At 41.5% G+C, this 20403-nt stretch overlaps 1 protein-coding gene across 1 annotated transcript; it reads left to right on the forward strand.

Annotated features, from left to right (window-relative positions):
• On the forward strand, positions 1-17650 carry ccdc50a (coiled-coil domain containing 50a). Its single transcript, XM_079350264.1, has 12 exons — positions 1-277; positions 3038-3100; positions 5405-5534; positions 7501-7591; positions 8213-8315; positions 10528-11385; positions 12104-12255; positions 12880-12924; positions 13214-13354; positions 13517-13596; positions 14319-14428; positions 15417-17650. The coding sequence occupies exons 1-12, from the start codon at positions 223-225 to the stop codon at positions 15434-15436; spliced, it is 1848 nt and encodes a 615-aa protein (XP_079206390.1). The 5' UTR covers positions 1-222; the 3' UTR covers positions 15437-17650.
• Positions 17651-20403: the final 2753 nt, after the last annotated feature.

Genomic DNA, 20403 nt, shown 5'->3' on the forward strand with positions numbered 1-20403 from the left:
TAGAAAGCCTGACACGCTAGCTTCAGCAGGCAATTACAGCAGCAGCAACATATCGAGGGAGGGTGGCGACCGAAACTAATCAAAAGGGCACGTCCAGCACCTGAACCATCAATCGGGTTTAGGAGTGAAGGCGATTAATCAGCCTGCGGTTAACCTTCGGAAGAAACGCGGAAGCGTAATTCAACGTCATTTAAAAAGAAAAAAAAACTTCTCGGTGACAACATGGCTGAGTGTAACGTTAGCATCGACAAGAATAAACTACCTGGAGTGAAAGAGGGTAACGTCCATGACATATTTACCAGATCAATGTGAAGATTTAGCATCACCTGTGTCCAGCAGGGGACACTCACTTGGCTAATGTTAAAATGGGGGGGAAACACAGGTGTTTCTTTTCTTGATAACAAAACACAATGCTTATGAGGATGGTTGTTAGCAAAGCTTGCTAGTTGATGCTAACATAGATACATCAGGAGATAGGTCGCCAGCACTGATTTGTGTCTTTCATAGCCTGAGTTCAGACTCTGTAACCCAGTCAAACAACAGCAGGGAGAAATGCTAAATATTTGGTTCGGAGGAAGAAATAAGATGTCACCTTCGTTGTTCACACATGTGTGTTGGCATGATGAGATGTAATGCAGAGCGACACAATAATGGCACGACACAGGTGTGAGTGAAAACAGTGAAGGAGTGAGGACACTTGTAGTTTTAGCTCTGTCACGTGAGGTTGTTTGCCTGTTTATTTGATGTGTGTGTTAGCAAGAAAACAGCATGGCTCCATTTGCCCCATCCTGTCACATTTTGCTTTGAGCTGTAAAAAAAAAAAATCAGTCAATGATTTGAAACTTTGCTCTGAAAGACGTTGTGAGGAGGTAAGACAGAAAGCTTCAACAGCAGTCTGATCAAACCTAACGTGTGCGTGCGTGTGCGTGCGTGTGCGTGTGTGTGTGCGTGTGTGTGCGTGTGTGTGTGTGTGTGTGTGGCAGCTGCTCAGCAGGATGCTTGTTATTCTGGTCAGAGAGAGAAGGAGCATGCACTCCCAATGCTGGGCTGGACAGCAGCAGGAAAGATTGGGAAAGCTGCTATGACAGTTTCTATCTCTACTGTGTCAGGAACATCAGAGTCGACCTTTTTCCTTCTGCCACTCCATGTGAGGCACAGAACATCGACTCCAGTTGTCTCAGTACGATCAGCGCAACGCCATTAAACGATGCAACTCTAATCCTCTTTGTTGCTTTGTTGCGAAAACTTAACCCAGTTACGCTGCGCTGATGAAACTTTTCAAAGGGACTGTCTGTCACTCAAATGTTGTTATTATCAAAGTGTCTTAAGCAGCAAGAAATAATCTCAGGTTACACAACTAAAAAGATTAAGCATATGGTTAGAATAAAGGGTCCGTGTTAATCAAATCCCATGCTGACTGAGGCTTTGTGTCGGTCTCGCCCTCTCATCACAGCATCTGTTTGAACCCAACCATTCTCCATCCATCTAATATGAGCACACAGTCTGGACTACTAACCAGTGCTTTGTTTGTGTTGCAGGTGTCAACAATATCAGCAGATAATTTGTTTCCCCAGAGCGCTGTCTAACGCCAGAGTGCTGTGAGATATTAATTTTTAATGTGGATGAAGTCATGTTCTCAGTGAGGGTTATTGAGTGTGATGCTGGAGGAAGGTTGTAAATACAACATTGGTGTCAAAGAAAGAGAAAGGATGGATATGGCTTGATCGAGACTTTAAATGAACGAGGTGAATTAAATCATGACTTTGGTTTTATTTGTTTCTGTTATTTCACACATTTGATGTGTTCACAAGCGTTTGCTGCAAAGTTTCCTCATGTGGTTCTTCAAAATAAATGCCGAGCAGAGTTAAATTGGTGCGTACTGACTGCGTAAGTTTCACCTCAGTCTTCAGCGCAGGCTGTTTGAATTTCCCCCTTTTTTTTGTTTTTATACACACAACTGCCATCATGTGAAAACTGGTGATTTCCAAATGGTCTTAGGAAGAAGAATTTCTCTGCCTTTTTTTTTGGACCACTGCTCAGACAGACACGAGGCGATGGGTTTGGACTGTAATTAGTACAAACCGCCTTTCCACAGCAGTTTGCATAACCGTGTTAAACTGTTGAAACGGAGGGTTCACAGTGTGTGGATGGTTTCAGCAGAATTCAGATGCGTTGTTTACACCTGTTTGGAAGAAGTCTGGGTCAGGAGGGCTGGAAAATGTCCTGAGGAATCTTTTTGCCTGTAAATGATGTTTCGTGCAGAAATGATTTAGATGGAGTCGGAGTGTGAGTCAAACAGGTGTGGCTTTTGTCCTTGAGCTTAGATCTGAGAATCGCTGATTTCCAGGTTTGTTTTGAAGATTGATGTGTTCCCACCTCGTGCTGTCTTTGTCGTAGTTTGATTGGAACTACACAAGCAGTGACGGTAATGAACAGACTCCTCTGTTGTTGTCGGTGGGGACTGGGCTCGTGTTTGCTTGGTGCGTTTAGTCAAGTCAGTTCAGGGACTCCAACCAGCAGCTTGGCAGTAAAACACCTTCTTCTAACACTTGTCTTGTGGCTCACACGTTTTTGTATTTTGAATATATTTGAGGACGACTGGTTCCTCATTCACGGTTTCACTTCTCCTCTTCAGACAGAAAATAACCAAAACCACAAACCATTTGCAAGGTTGCCTGACTCTGCTTCTCATGTGTGCCATTTAGCACTTAAAGAGACTCAGTAAGAAGTCCACCCATTCCATTACAATGAGAAAAGCACTCGTGTTGCGAATAATACATGAAAGAGGTTAAACTGTAGTTACTCCTTTGCGTATGTGTTTTGTGAACGTGTGTCTGTATTTAAGCACATCTGTATGCAGCTGGGCCAGATGTTAACTGTCTGAAAGTACGAGTGACAGATTCAGGTAGCACCTCAAGGATGACGTCTTCTAGCTACAAGAAATACAGCCAGCTCATTTTTAAACTGAACTTTAAAAAAATGATAATAAAAATCACCCTTATTCATTAGTTGAATGTTGTTTTTTTTTTTTTTACAGTGTGCCGAGACTTTGCAGTACTGGAGGACCATTGCCTGGCCTACAACCTCCAGGAACAAGAAAGTAAGACGTCTGAATGTAGCTGTGGAAAGTTTGTCTGCCCGTGATAGATTCTTTATTGCGATATAAAAAGGATCCAGAGAGTTCATGCAAAGGAAGTAAAAAAAAACCCAGGGCGGTTTTTCTTTTTTTCTCCCCCCCAGATTGTCTGTTTATACACTTAAGTCCTAAAATGTTTTCTGCATCAGACCAATTTCATTACTGTGGACTGTTTCCGTCTGGCTGTCCCTTTTGCGTTCCTACAGTAGGTCACTCCTCCTGCTTACTGAGCAAAAGAGCGAGCTCTGAAGGATGGGTTTTTTTTTTTATTTCGAGCACCGCGGCGCACGAGAAGAATGAACGCAGTGCACCAACGTCCAATTTTGCTTTCTGTAAAAAAAAAAAAATGTCCGTCCTGACAGGGTCAACTGCATCATCAGTGGCTGCAGCCTGCTTTAAGCCAACAGTTAGATGTGGGAAATGGTGCAGGAGGCCTCTACAATGCAGCACCAGGGCCCGGCTGTGGCAATGACTACAGCGGGTCAGGCGTGTTATTTCGATTGATGGCGTTCATTTGTGAGCTGAAGCAGAGACTTCTGGATTCTGGAAAGTTAGATTTCATATTCAGTGTAGCAAGAGTTCCTCTACACAACACGCCGTGGGATACTGCATACATGTTTTTCCCTTCAGGCCTCGTTAGATACATTGAGGAAATCTAATGAAGAAACTTTTTTTTTTTTTTCTTATCAAAAAGCTTCTTTGCTTCACTTTTCACCCCCCCCATTGGTTAAACCTTGTCCTGCTCTGTCTTTGAAGAAACACTGTCAAACAAAGTCTCGGAGACATAACAAGCCCGTCTTTTAATCAGACATTTATATCTGCTTACAGCGAACGACCTCCTCATGTTCTTCACATTCCTTCATAATGAAACAAGAGGAGTGGGCTAAATCTTTTAGACCAGGGAGGACATTTGACCGCTACTTAGCAGATTCTTGTGTCGAGCTTTTTATTATGAGGGGAGTGATAGGTTTATAGACTTGTGCTCCCCTGTTAGAGCTTCAAAGTGTTTATATAAAAGCTCTGAAGAAAGAAGGCCAGATGTCAGCCGCCCTAAGTGCAGATTAGTCTCTGTTTTAGCTGTGATTAGTTTGCTTTAAGCTGCTCTGTCCTTTTGTTGTCTTTTAACCATTTTAAAGCTGTAGTGATCTCAGGCACGGCGTCTCCTGTTGCTCCCTTTGTTGCCACACTAACTGATCTGGTTTGGAAAAAATATTAGTTCCACCTTTTGACCCTCCGAGGCCACCAGGGAGAGTGCTGGCTGTCGAAGCCTGTCAGTCCTGAGTGTCCTTTTTATTCCACCTTGGATCACATCAACAGATGGCCATCACAGAAAGTCCTTTTTTTTATGACATTCACGTCAAATAAATCTGGAGTGAGAGCTGGCTGTTATTTCCATTTAAGCGTTGAGCTGGAGAAGTTTGAAAATGTCCCGTGGAAAACATTTCTGTATGGCTGTTTCAGCATTTTGGGTCTGGAATGTGTTTTTTTTCTCTCTTCCAGCGTCACGTCTGAGGTTCGTGTAGTCCAGCGTTCTCTCCTCAGCCGCCCTTTCTCTGACTTGACGTGAGAGCTCAAGGTTTGAGTGAGTGGAATTGTCATGGCCCGGTCATGTTGAGTCTTTTTGTTGAAAGATGGATCATTGAAAAACATGTTGGTGGATGAATGATCTTGTCTTGTGACTTCAGGTTTTCCTTAAAAAGAAAAAAACTTCAACAATAGATCAGCCCCGTCCAAAGGAATCAATCTTAACCCTTGACTTTTTATCAAGTTGCCACAGCTGTGACGCACAGTTTCCTCTTTCAATTCCACCAGTCGGAGAGAAGAAACTTTATGGAGCCTCTCACGGCTAAATTGCCAAACATAATTTGGTCCTTTTCACATGAAAGCTGGGAGCGGATCGATATCCAGGTGAAAGAGAGCCGGGGCGAGCGCGTGAATGAGTGATGCTCTCTATGCTTAGAGTGCGTCAGCAAACAGGATTTATCATCTGTTATGGCCCGCAACGTGCCATCGTACAACCTTGGAACGGCACGTCTGCCGCGAACACTCATTTCTCAGAGCACTCAGTTTATTACCGGAGACTGAAGCGTCTGTGTCCTCAATGTTGACGCTCTTTCCCTGCAGACTAAACGGTACTACTGCTGCTCAGAGAGGAACAGTGCGAATCAGTAGCTGAGCTTCCCAAAAGCTCCAGTGTTCGTCGTTTATTTAATCCCTCGTCATCCCATACACAGCTAAAGAGCATGCCTCCGTCTTTTGTGTCTACAGTCGAGAGCCACTTGGCGTCCAATGTCAATAAGAGCCGCCTGGTGCAGAATGACCTGCAGGTCGCCAAGAAGCTGCAGCAGGAGGAGGACCAGAGGGCCAAAGTGCAGGTCCAGAAACAGCACGTGGAAATGTGGGTATCTCTGTCTCACACACAGCCCATTCATCTGCACGTGTTCAAGCAAAGTGCCACAGACAGAAAACAAAGACGTAACTCTGAATCAGTGACTGTAGAGAGGGCTGGTTAAGAACTCAGGAAGGGTTTTTTTTGAGAAGGCTCCTCATACTTCTCTCTTATGATACTTGACGTGCGACTCAGAATATGCTTGATGACTTATTGTGTCAGGTTCTAATTGTATATAGCCACTAAAGGTTGGCTGTTACCATCCTTTAAAGGTTAGAATAATACATCTGTTATTGAATCTAAACCATCTGTATCTCATAACTTCGTAATGCCCTCAGAACACTTTGCTCAGCTTTAATTGCTTTTTTCTTTTTTTTTCTTTTTTTTTCTTTTTTTTTAAAGGCATCTGTTTAAGATCTGTATTATCTAATGAACTTACTGAAGATAGATTTATGCTTCAGCAGTGAGGTGATCCAGGCACAGTAAAGAATCAATCATTGAAAGGTTCATGTTAAGTTGTGGCTCATGTATTGCAACTTGTTTATGCTTTTTATATATATATATATATATATATATATATATATATAATAACCGTTGCAGCGTTGATAAGATTTTGTCGAACGTCAAACGTGAACTCATCGAACGTTCTCTGAAAAAGACAGATGTCAGTTTGGACTGTGATATATATTGTTTTTACCATCAGTATCTGTTAAAGGCATTTTAAACATGTAGGAGAAGATGCAAGCAAACCCACTCGCAGTGTTTGTGGTCCCTGTGCGGTATCTCCACAGCCCTGGTGTGTAATTAGGATTTGAAAGGGTTTGGGCGCGCTCCAGCATCGAGAAGACGGAGGCAACTCCTAAACATAGCTGAGGGATGTGTTGATGCTGCTCCAGCTGCAACACAGAAGCTCAATTCTCAGCACTGCATTTGTTTTTGTTTTTCTTGCAATAAGCAAGCACAGTTAGATCACACACACACACACACACACACACACACACACACACACACACACACACACACACACACACACACACACACACACACACACACACACAGACAGAGGAAGCTCCAACAGTCCCCCCCCCCCCATGGAGATGCCAGATGCTCCACCATCGATTGAGGCAGGCTGATACTGCTCATAATGTGGGAGCTCAAACTGCCATTCACCCTGCCATTTAATTTACCAACAGCTAAACTTATATAATGTTAAAGTCACACAAACACACCATCTCTTGCTAGATCATGTCTTCGTATGAAGGAATTCAAATGTAATCCATTCTGTTTACTTAAGAGTTGAAGGTGTCCTGAGCTGCCGGCTGGTTAGGTCAAATACAGGAGCAGCACATAGGAGTTGAGCTGATACTGACCCTTCATTGAGTAAAACATTATGCTCTCTCTCTCACACTCGCACACACTCGGACAGAGAAATGATTTCTGCATGCCAGCCTTGAAGGCAGGTTGTGTTGTCAAAATCACTTCTTTGAAATGTGTGACTAAGCCGAAGCGGGCTGTTGAGCTCAACATCACGTCAGGCGCACATGTCCCTGCTCCTGCCTGAAGGCCTCACAACGTGTTGGAAAAGAAATTCAGAGCTGATCATGTTTTTTATTTTGTTTTGTTTTTTTAATGAAGGACTGCAGTGCATCTTGGTTTATTCAGACAAAATAACATTTTGAATTTATTTTTAAGGGTAGTTCTGTAGCCTGTCAGTGTATGAACGTATTCAGTTTTTATAAAGATGAAGTGTCAACCTTTTGTGTCAAGATCAAGGTGAACTTTAAGCTGGAGGATATAACTGGGTAAGTTTGTGTGTAGTAGAGTGACACAAGAGTTGTATCAGAGGGACGTCAACAGAAAGAGCGCCGAAGATAAACATTAAAGTACAAGTGTTTCATCATTACCCTCAGGTTGACATGCATGTTCTTAATGAGTTCAATATCCCTCCTTAACATCAACCTATGGAAACTTTCAGTGAGCGCCAAGACATAGAGATAGCCCAGGAGATTCAGGATCAACTGGTCCAACAGGCCGAACAACAGCGGAAGCAGGAAGAGAAGGACGCGGTAAGAAACACACAAATACATTCAGACACACTCGCACATGCAGCCAGCTTCGCCGGTCACAGCACAATGCAGGTTACACCCTCCCTTCAATGACGTGCCTCCAATCTGTAGTGATGGACTGCGATGGGTGGGTCACCTCACTTGAAGTATCACCTTGTTTGTGCCTCACTGTTGCAAAGAACTGAGTGACCTGATCTGCAAGTCTCACCCCCCCCAGTGTCGAGTCACGACAGAGTCAAAAGGTTCAAGTATAGTGTTAATGAACAGGACAGTGTATTTCTCCTGACCATGAGAAAAAGACTTATGTGTTAGTCTATCCATCATGGCTGCCACTATTTATGTCCTAACTTCCCTAGTAGTGCTCAGTCTATACTGAGAGAGTGTTGTTTCTTATTGTTTAAAAGTTCTGTGAAATAATCCTCTGATTGGTCCAAGAAGTTTTTTTTTTTTTTTTTTTTGAAAGCCACTGTAATTTGATACGTTTAAATCTACACTGGGGGGGGGGGGGGGGGGAATCTTCTCAAAACAAGTGACACATTTGTTATGGGCTGACTCCAAACCCAAGAATTCTTCCCGTCCATGTGGAACCAGCATGTCAACTCTGGCCGTGTTTATTTGCAGGCTATCGCTCGTAAGCTGCAGGAGAAGGAGATGAAAGAGGAGAGGAGGAGACAGAAGCAGCTGGAAACCAAATTCGAGGAGGAGTACTTTGAGGATCATGGAGGTGGGGAGAGCGCACGTGATGATATGACCTGTGCGCGCTTGTGTATGTGTGCGTCTTCTCTCTTCATGCAGCACATGTTTGTTGCTTGCCCGTGTGGTGAAATGGGAGGAGATATGGGTCCTTTTTCAATGGATGGGGGTTATTTAACCGCACACGTACAGAGCTGATGAAGTGCTGTATACGCTTTTTGACATGAGACAAAAGCTAAAGCTCATGATTAACCCTGAATACAGACTTACACATCCAAGAAATAACGTGTCATTCCCATTTAAGGACTTTGAGGGGTTTAAGCAGTACTCTAGCTTCTGACGTAGCTCCAGCATACATTTTGATATTCTATTTCACCTCGGAGATTGAAGTGAATCTGCAGGTGTGGGCGAACACAGCAGGAAAACATTACGAGTAAAGCAGATGCCACATGCCTTTTTAATATCTTTGTCCACAAACAACATCCAAGGGTTCAGTCATTTCATATGCAAATGTCGCGTGATACAGTAATATTTCCTATTTGCAAAATGTTGAACTGATTTCAAGTGAACCTGTTTGTTAGATTCATACTAAGATCAGAGCTGACCCTGCATCATCCCCATGTTAAAAAACCAGCAGGTTGAATGCAGGTCTTTATAGTGGATGGCTATCAGAATAAATCAGCTATCTGGCTGCCATGTGGGGAGGTTTTAATACACGTGCAGCTCTTCAGGTGTGACTTTGACTGTACAGGAGAAATAGGTTTTGTTTTACGTTCCATCCTGACTCATAAAGCCTCCACTGTTTTCTCTCCGACTTTTAGCGGCATGCTGAATCTCTGACAGGTTGACTCCCGGTTTTATGCCAAGGTGATTTTGTTTTGGGAATGGGAAACATTCTCATGTCTCATCCTCATTCCTAGAAGAGGAACAAAACAACAATCAACTAAACATTAACAATCAATCCACTTCTTTTTTTTTTTTTTTTTTTTCTTTCCCCGAGACATCTATTCTGTTCAATTGTCAATCTATTGACCATGAGGGTTCTTATTGTCTCCTTGCATGAGTTTTATTTATCCCACTTCTGAAGCTCTCCCTTTATAGACATGCAAGCTAGGCATTGGTTAAAAGTCAGCACAAAGGGGTTGCTTAACCTCTCAGTTCAGATGTCCTACAGAGTGTGACAATGTGCACATTGTAGGGGAAAAAAGCGTCTTCCTATTGCTTTTTAATCTGTATCCCACCAGTTTTTATGTCACGCCTGTGCGCGCGCACACAGAGACGCACACACACACACACACACACACACACACTTTATAAGAGCATGTAATTGACTTGTCCTCACAGGAAATGAGGGAGCCTCTGGCTGTGATTTTCATAATCCAGTGGATTACAGTTGCACACCGCAAATTGCGTGGGGGAAGAACTTGTCTGTTCTCGAAGGACGCACAACAGGGGTAAAGATTTCAAAAGGTGTATTTAAAAGTTAGATAGGACAGAAGAGACCACGTATGCAACTGAACCTGTAACTCTCCGCTGGTACTAGTCAGCCTGTCTTTGTGCCTGCCCTCTTTTCTTCTTTTTTCTTTTTCACATGTTTGAACCACAACAAAGTTTTGTCGAACAGACGTTAAGCAGCCAGTTAGATAAGTGGAATTCCATTGAGCTGACTCTCGGTGCACAGGCTGCTGGCCCCCTGCTGTGTGTTCTTCCTATGAGCGCTTTCCACTTCATAAAAAAAAAAAAACTCACATCAGGAGCAAGCAAACTCCCAGCATTCACTTTTTATACCCGCATGAGCATGTTTTCCTTGATCTCATGTTTTAGTTTGATTCCTGTAAATGAATCATGCTCCTATTCATCAAACAACCGCAGCATTCAAGGCTTCAAGGCATGGTGTTGGTTCACAATGCACTCCACAGCTCTGAAGTGAGTGAAGCTGTTGAAGTGCTATTCTGCATCATCTTTGGTCAGGCTCTGAAGACTTGTAGTCAATTTACTGAAATTGTTTGAAATGTCCCATCTTCTGATTTAATTTAGATGTTTTATTTGTACTTTATATTTACTCTCTTTATATCTGTTTGTACTTCTGTTTTTTGACCATCACTCTTCTCACAGGTGCTGTCTAACTCGGTGCTTATTAACCATCTTAGCTCATATAAATGCTGTTATTTCCATGTTCCCATCAACCATCATCATTCTCATTCTCTCCCTCCTCCCATCCTCGCTGCTTCATCTCTGCTCAGCCGCGAGAAAACCCCTCGACCTGGACAAACACAGTCGTCACAGATCCCCCGGCCAACATGATGAATACGCTCCAGTGAGCTCACACCGGGATTTCTCCCCAGATTATAGCTCCACAGAGCCAAAAAGAAGCAGGTACCCGAGACATGAGCCCGCGGCACCCCACAGCCGCTCCAAACACCCTGAGCACCATCTCGGGGCGGAAGGAGGGCGAAGCAGGCACGCCGAGCCGTACCCAGAGCACCTGCTTCCCTCCAGGGGGAAACATGGAGACAAGTACCCAGACTATGAGCCCATAGAGAGAGTCGTGAGGGGGAGGGAAAGACCCGCCAGACCCCCTGCACCACATGGCCTCATAGAGAGAGACAAGGCATGGGACAGAGAGAGGGACAGGTACCGAGAGAAAGACAGGGGCAGAGACGTAGAGAGGGAGAGGCACGGGGGAAAAGATCACCGGAAAAACAGGGAGCAGGACTTCAGATCTGACAGAAGAGACCAGGAAAGATCTCGAGATAGAGGACATAGCGGGGACAGACACAGAGAGCGAGAGAGAGAAAAGCAGAGACAGAAGGACAGAGAGAGACGTGCCAGGACCAGGAGCGTGGAGAGAGGGCTCGAAAAGGATCAGTGGCACAGCAGGGACTGGCTGAGAGAGGGCAGGGCATCCTGGGAGGAGGAGGAGGAGGAGGAGGGGGGCGACGCTGAGAGGGAGAGGAAGGCGAGGGGCCGGCTGCGAGTCCACTCTGGCCCTGAAGAGGTGTTCGATGAGCTTAGGGGCAACACCAGGGAGTTGTGGGATCCCGATGTGGGGGAAGGTCCCAGCAGGGAACGCAGCAATACTCATCCCAGCGGAGAAACAGGTACCACCCTCAGCCCCTCTCAACGGGCTCTTTGGGGGTGTGGTGAGCTGGAGTTGCTTTTTTTTTTTTTTTTTTTCCTTTTGCTGAAACAATCTGAGGTGGTGGGTTGATCTAACATTGCAATCACTAATGAAGACACTAATTCTCTCTGTTCTCATGAGGATGACTTCAATCATTCAGTTATTTCTGATGTGATTCAGATCCTGGTGGTTTGAAGTGATTTGGCTTTGTTTCTGTTGTGCTGTTGGTTTTTTCTTATTCTTGCATTGTCCTCTGGGATGTTGCGTTGAGTGCAGAAACAATGGCCGTGCTGAGGGAAGTGTGCGCTGTGATTTCTCAGTAGAATAGTTTCCTGTGTCAGCTTAAACGTGGCATTCACAAAGGGCTGCAGAGCTCGTGTGTCAGGTTTGCATCAAATCCCAAATCTGTTCGAAGGCAAACGCCTACCAAGGAGCCCTGCAGCCCTTTATAGGTGCTGTATGGATGCTACAATCATATCTATTGTAGTACCTGAATGACTACTCCAATTCTGAGAAGTGTTTTTATTCAATCTGAAGACATACCCTTGTGAAACCAACTTATCTTTTACAATTACAACTCGAACAATTTCAAATTTAATAAAAAAAAAAAAAAATCAACTAACCGTTAAATGAGGAAAATGGTCGTTGCTTACAGACCTAATCTATTGTTAACATGATGCGCGCCCCCCCCTCCACAGGTCGTATTGTGCATAAAGGGAGTGGAGCAGTAGTAGCAGAAACTGAGTACGGACTGAGCGAGGCCACTAAGGGGTTAAAAAAGCTTGATCTCCGTGAGCTGGAGCTGCAGGACATGGAGGTGGCCAGGAAGCTGCAGGAGGAGGAAATCAAGGTGAGGGAAGAGAGCGCCGTCGTGTGTGATTATTGTTTATTGGTTTTATGAGCAGGATCACATTCAAATGAAAAACATTTCAACCACAGGATGTTTAAAGAGGCCGACCTTACTTTGAAATACATGAACAACCATCCCTTCTTCCATGAAGCTGCTGAGCTCTAAGTTGTCTGAAAAGGGCTTATTGTGTATGTAAGGAGGGCAGACTGAGCCTGAAACAGTCAAACACGGTGTTTATCTCCTTCTCATCGTAGCCGTTTAAACAGTAATGCATTCACACTTGGCTTTAATACGTCAGATACAGGGTCAGGCAATAAGCTTGACATACATTTGATATCAAAAGTCTGACATTGGGCTGTAATAACTCTGATCTAGACTTAATGTAAGGCTGTATTTATTCAATAAAAAAAAAGATAGAAACCTGTTGATGTGTGAAGTCTAACTCCTGCGATCACTCTTTAAACGACATACCGCAGAGGCACAGTTGGACAAAGAGATGCACACTAATGTCTGTTCTGTAAATGACTTGTCCCCCGAGTCATTTCCTTAATCACATTAAGTCAGAACGGTGCGGGAAACTCTGGGAGGGGGAAATGTGACTCTTTGCTTGTCTTTTGGTTTCAGGCGAGCAAGATTCATGTCCGTGCAGCCCAAGTGGCACAGGATGAGGTGAGAGTGCATTCATTTCCAGACACTTCTATCTTCATTTAACCATAAAAATAAAGCCAATTGTACATGACTCGGTCTGAAACAAATGTAAATGAAAGGTCTACTGTACTGTAAGTAGTTTTATTGTTTTTGTTATCGTCTTGTACAACATCCAGGGCTTGTTGCCACTGCGCTCATATTTGAATATATTTTTATTATACAAACACGTTGCGATGTTGCCCACACATCAGATCACAGGATATTAAGGTCATTTTTTCCATTTCTTGTGTCTCATGTCTGGTTTTGGCAGGAAATCGCCCGCCTGCTGATGGAACAAGAGAAAAAGGAGTACAAGAAGAACCGCGAGCTCGAGAGAGAGCGGGAGAAAGAGAAGGAGCGAGAAAGGGAGAAGTTGGCCATGGAAAGGAGGCGCATAGAGGGAGACTACAGGGTAATTTTCCAAAACCGTGGTCTAGGTTTCTTGAGGCTGAAATTTCGTTGCAGCCACTGCCTTTTTTTTTTTTTTTTCTTTTTTTTTAATAAGCCATGTGTATATTTATACAGCAATAGCGGAAGCATCATTTTCAAAGAACATATTTTGGTTGTCTTGCAGCCAGGTTCGGAGGAAGTTGTCAGACCTCGAACACGAGAGGAGCATGATCACCAGAGGCAGAGGAACAACAAGCCTTCGAGGTAGAGCTCACCAGTGAATCAAGTCTCAATATTGATACCATTTGATACATTTTATTCTCCCCTCTGGGAAATTTAACTCGAAGTGCAGCCAAACATTCAACTGCTTCCTTTAGAATCAATAAATTTAAACAATAGAAAAACATTGATGCAGAACAAGACAACATATTTTGAACATTACGCATATTGCACCTGATCTGCAAAAACACAGCATGAAAGATAACATGATGTAAGAGAAGATGAAGGGACACCATGGCTCCAATGCCCCACACAACCTTACGAAACATTATTCAGAATTTGGATTGATGTAGGTACAAAAGACTTTTCATAGCGAGCAGTTCAGTTCACATTGAGGGATTTTAAACAGATCATTACCATGGTCCTATCTATCCAATAAAGGCCAAAAAAAAGGGGAATTTTTGTGTATATATATATATTTTTGATTATGTTTGTTAACTGTTTAAAGTGTTGACATATTTTTGCCACATTTGTTTTTATGGATTTTTGTCTTCAGAATCTTTAGCTCTTATGATTGTTTAATTACATAAACGCATGTGATGCAGATGTTGTAAAATCAATGGCTTATCGTGATCTCAATATCAATCAAAGTGACTGTGATTTTGATCATTATCAAGCAGCCCCACTCTAAGGTACATTACTTTTCAAGACTAAATGTTTCAAGAAGAAGAAGCTTTATGATTGTAATCATCACTCTTTGTCTTCAGGCCTCCGCAGCCACGCGCACACGACTACGAGAATGTGAACTCTGCCTACGGCTACTTGGACCACCATGTTCCCCCTCGAGCTCCCAGCAGACCTGAGGCTACTCACAAAGGTATCATATGTGTCATTATTTTACTTCAATCTATGTTTTTTTTTTCTTCATGTGTCATTATTGACCTATATGTTGCTGTCTAGCCAATGAAAACAACTTTTTTTATGATGTGTTAGCGTTTTCTTTTTTCTCTGGAAACCATTAAAAATGTGTTTTTGTAGCACTTAGAGAAGTTTACATATATCGAGTCTGTTTGAAAGCAATTGTGTACATTTCTCCCCCAAGATAAGATGAGCAGCAAATGTAGTTTAAAACTTTACAAGTTTTAGGTAGTTACCACATTTAATACGATTTCACTAGGCCCCAACAACTCCTTTCTTAGATTTCTACTTGATTGATACACAGCAGCATGTTAAAACTCTGCTGGCTGAAGCTTGGGACCTTTTAAGTTAAGCATAACATGCTATCTAATAAAACAAAGGCATACCTTCGAGATACCATTTCATTGAATAATTCATGTACACCAAAAATGCATTTTCTCACAGGTACTTGTTTCATTTTTTATTTTTTTCAAATTTACAATCATAGATGCTTAAAATGAGCCAAAACAAAAGCCATCAATTGTTATATTTGAAAAGAGAATTTGCTTAAGAGGACTGAAACTATTGATAATCAAAATAATGTAAAAAAAAAAAAAAGATTTACTTCCTAAGTTTAGTTTGTACATCATAAGGTACACTCTTACATTTTAGTTTTCACATCCAGGTATGTTATTCTTGACTTATTTAGCATGGGTTCATGATGACAAGAAGTGGGCGGTGGAAGGGGAGATAAATCTGAAGGTTTTGAAACGTATTGTCCACTCCGTGACTTTTTGGCCTGAGCGTGTATTTCACAGCTAACAAAACTGGAGTAGTTTTCTAAATTTGGGGAAAACTGATATGTGAGAAGTTCAGTGAACGGACACCTCAACAACAAAAACAACAACAAGAGCTTTAGATTGCAGTGTGATGTATCAACCTGCTGATGGATCATTTGTCTCTTCCAGGTGCCTATTACAAGCGGTGACTCAGGCTCTCTGCCATGTCCAGACGTGCTGTCAGTCCTCCTTCGTCCTCCTTTTTTAATGTAGCTTTTTGTTTTCAACCATTCATACTCTGTTGACCAAAAGCCTTGGGACAATCTCATGAGTTGACGATGGAATTTTTTTTGTTCTTTTTATACCCTCCAAAGTTTGGCCCAAAGCTCAACAAGTTGGTCTGAGTGCCAAAACCAGACTCAACCGTTTTCTGTTTTTATATAGTTATATGTCATGATTTAATATAATTATTTACTTTAACTGACTCCACTTTAAAAAAGAAAAAGAAAAGCCAAACTATCAGCCTTGTGACATAACCTACCATGATACTTAGCTGTCACAATCGAGGAACTGGCGCTGCGCCCGCTGTGCCGCTGTTCGTCGTCCCATGTGTGGACCATGCCATCACAAGGACTCAAGGCCTCTGCTGGAAACAACCGTGCAATCTCAGATATCCTCGTGACTTCTTCATGGAATGTGCCTGCCTGCTCCATCATGGCTGCTGCAGTGTCTTACATAGCAACATGGCAGCTGCTTTCTTTCACCCGTGCACTCTTAAATTCTGCTCTCATTTCTTGCTCTGCATTGAGGATACTACAAAGGGATACATTTGTTTCCTTATTCATACAAGACAAAAAAGAAAAAGCCTTTTATCAACATGCTGGTAGTTTTTGCCTTGTTCCAGTGCAGAGGAGGCGGAGCTTTGTGATGATCCATGGATTTTAATTGGCTTTAGGTTGGTGAGGTTTTTTTTGCTTGTGAGGGAATTGTTTTTAGCCTCACTGCCCTTAAACTGAAGTGGCTGAAAGATATTCTGTGTCGGACTCACTGTTTCTATGTGCATGCTTACTGAAAGTGTACAACTGTGTACATGCATTTCAGCTCTATCTCAAATGATTCAGCTCCCTTTAATTTTATTTATTTCTTTTAGCTAATATACTGCTGAACAATATATCAATTTTCTTCATATCATTTAGAAATCAAAAGCCAGTTCCAAATTGAAATGCATGTACATCGTGCGTCTGCTGATGAATCTGGATTCATGCTTGTGCTTATGGTGCAGACGTTGTACGATTGAATATGTGTTGTTTTATTTAAATGTAAATATCCATTTTTCCTTTTTTGTTTTTTATTTTGCAACCAAATCCTTTTTCTCATTGTGGAACAGTCTCTCTTTAGCCCCTGCCCCTTGTGTCTCACTAAAGGGAGATTTATATTTTATTTTTATACAAAATGTTGTTGGTCTTTGCTCATATTGTTCATTTTAAAACCATTTCCCTGAATGTTCCTGCTGTTACTTCCAAAACTCTTCTTTGTCTTTTAACACCAAAGCAGGCATCACTTCCTGTCGGCAGAAAAAGCAAATACCGAACAATGGAAGAGACCTTTGGAGGAGGGAAATCCTTCACAGGGTCAGCTAGACAACTTTACTAAAAAAGGGACCTGCTTTATTTATTTTATTGCTCCAGGATCAATTTTGATTTGTTCATATTGAATAAGGATGAAAAGGAAAATGAAGCATATTGGAAAATAGAGAAGCACATTCATGTTTGTGGCGACCAACAAGTGAATCATTCTTTAAACGTTTGCTGCATTCAGGTTGTTGTATTGTTAAAAATGTTGCTGAAATTTAATTCCACTCTTACTATGAGTCCTTCCCCATTTAGAGTTTAAAAAAAAAAAATGTTTAGTTTTCTTTATCCAGGTGTGAGATGTTTGGGCTGCTGAGGACAGGCGTGCAGCTGTAAGTGAATTCTGTTATGTGAGAAATGCTGTTAACAGAGTGAGATTAGTGCCATATGTTTTTAATGTTTTCAGGGAGATACACATTGTAAAAGCCTAAAGTAGTTGTGGTTGTAGCAGAGCTACCACACCCCAAACAGGGACTCGTAATTTATTATTTGGTGGTAGCGCCACCTTGTGGACTTAAAGAGAAACAAGTACACAATACGTCTGATCAGGATGCGTCTTTGTGGATCACGTTACTTTGGAACTGAGTGCTGTCTTCATCAAACATCTTGTTTTTAATTTTCTTTAATCCAGGGCTTGTATGCAATCTTCCAATCATGAATCAACACATACTGTATGTGTTGGCACTTGCTGTAACAGATTTTTTTTTTTCTTTTTAAAGTAAAATGACGTAACAAGTTGCTTTTACTTATTGCATCTTTATTGCAAATGTAATAAACTGTATCAGCATTTCACCTGTGTTTGATAAGACTTCTTCAGAAACGCACAGTTCACCTACACAACATTTTACACAACGCATCGGCTTTCAACCAGTTAAAGGCTTCAGACCTCAAATAACCTGTTTAAAAATGTGTCTTGAAGTCTTCTTTGGCTCTCTTATTTTAAACTCTTAAGACTTTACAGGTGTTTTTCCCAGAAGCGACACACAGTAGCCAGTAAAGTAAGACACTTTATGTTGGTTATTTTTAGCTCCTTCACTTCCCTCCCTTCTGCATCTGACCTGCTGACACCTTGGGAAAATCTGCACAGTAAACTTAACAAACATTGACATTTTGAATTGTTTTTTGTCTCATGTCACATTTATTTTGAATGTTTCATAATTTGCTGTTCAACAGACAGACAAGTTAACTCTGCAGCACCACACGTATAGATAAAGAAACTGAGTTATTTGTTAACCTACAGCTGTGTGCACCTATATATATATATATATATATATATATATATATATATATATATATATATATATATATGATGTACTCCTGCTCACCTAAAACACTTTAAAGATGGGAAAATGTAATTCAGTCACAAACTCAGTACAGATGTTCTTTCGTGTTTATTTGTAAAGAAACGGATACACGTGCTTAAACCATGAACATTTGTCTCGAACAGATTTAACACTTGAAAGTTAGATGAGCAAAAAAAAAGTCCCTCTTTAACTTAGCATATTTTCTCCATCACTTGCTCAGTGTATTCTTTGTACAATCATTTCCGTGTGTAAGTGTTATGTTGTCTTTTATTGTTGCTTTTTTTTTTTTAATAAATCATGCCACAAAGTACAGAGTTACACCCATCCTCTAACAACACCAAGTGGAGCTGGTTCATCAACATACCTGACATATTAATGCTTCGTCTGCATGTGGTAACACCACTGCCATGCCCTCAGTGGGATATGTCATACCTTAACTGCTAAGAGATACACCTCCACTAAAACCCGAAACGAGGCTGCTGCTGCTGCTGCTGGGAGATTAAACAGTTTTGAAATCAGACTGTCTGTCTCTGTAAGAAGGGTTTTAATTATCTCCTGAATCATCTGCTGTTAAGAGAACACTTAGCATGGATATCTGGTTTATCTGAAAGAAAGACGATAAAGCAGCAACATTTACCTGGTAGCTTTTCGTTTTTAATGTGAATACTTCTGTGATTTTGGTGCAGTATTATTTTAAGCTGTTGTGAATTTGTCCTTCAGTTTTCTTCAAACATACAAGATTTTAAAGGTATAAAAATTACTTAGTTTCTTAAGAGTCTTCTTAAAAAATCAATATCCATTTGGCCTTGCATGCACATTACACACACGACCAGAAACAATGACTGAAATTTTTGAGCAAACAAATTCCCAGGCAAAGTTTCCAGCTGAGCGAGTAACAGAAAAGCTGTAAAATGACCCTGTGAAGACAAACAAGACTTACTCTTTGTAGAAAATATCAAGTTTTGAGTTGATGTCAAAGTGCTCCATTCATTAGCACATTCACTAATGACACTTTGATCCTGCTCATCCTTCTTTGGTTGCTGTACAAAATATACAATAATGCAGTAACATAACACTACATGCAAATATTGATTCATGTTCAGGCTGAAACTTATTTGATCAGTGAATGCAGTCACAGGCCGGCCAGAACAGGTGCCTGCACTGAAAACTGAAAAAAAAAAAAAAAAAAAAGGACAAGAAGGTACACATCACAACTCGAGAGGGTTCTCGGTAATAGTATTACATAACAGCACAGACCAAACAGAACTGTACGTATTTACAGGTAAGTGAGCTCACCTGTCCGTGACGGTTTCATCCAATCATTCCAGAGGCTTGAGAGTGATCAGCCAGCTGCTGCATTCAATGACTGAGTGAAATTAATTCTCAAGGACTCAATGTTTTTTCATGTCTTACCTGGCAGGTAAAGAAGGTGAGTGTGGCTGTCTATCAACTGGAGCATGCCGTGTTGGGACACGAAGACACACCCACTTAAAAGAGACAGACATTCACACAGACAGGAAAATAGAAAGAGAGAGAGAGAGAGAGAGATTACCAGTTACCTTCTACTTGTTGTTTTGGTCTATTGAAGTCTTTATTAATTTGTATCCTTTTAAAGAGAAAATAGATACACTCTCGAATGCTTTTGTAAATGAAAAAACAGCAGTTAACTTTTATCTTATCCAATGCATTACATGTTTCTTTCTCTCTCAGCCTAATAGAGCCTGAGGCACATCTTCAGGAAAAACCGGTAGAGGTGGTCAGAGAGCTATTTAAACTGATCCAACCCTCCACAGAGAAACTCAAAGCTCTCTCTAAAGAAATTAATAATAAAGTTACAAATTACATATATAAATTGAAATAGTATTAATAAAAGAATAGGCCATCTTTCTAAATGTCAATATGTCAAATGGTAATCCCTCATAGACGGGCAACAGCAATAGATGTTTATGGTGCTATACTTTCAGGCTGTTCCATCAGTAAAAGCTGGTTATTACAAAGGACTTTTCATAAAACATCAATATACCTCACATTTGCAATAATGTATATTACACCTATTGCATTTTGACCTACAATCACTTGCTAGCCCTAAAGTTTCAAAATAATTTCAAGAATTTGACTCAAAGTGTTTTTGAATGAGTGGGGGTTATCTATTCCCCCATGGGTTAAAACATCCTACATTACCAATTTAAGAATAACAAATCCACAGCCCTGCAGAAGACTTTATAGACTTCAAGAAGTCAT

The sequence above is a fragment of the Symphodus melops genome (assembly GCF_947650265.1).
Source record: "Symphodus melops genome assembly, chromosome: 8".
Classification (NCBI taxonomy): domain Eukaryota; kingdom Metazoa; phylum Chordata; class Actinopteri; order Labriformes; family Labridae; genus Symphodus; species Symphodus melops.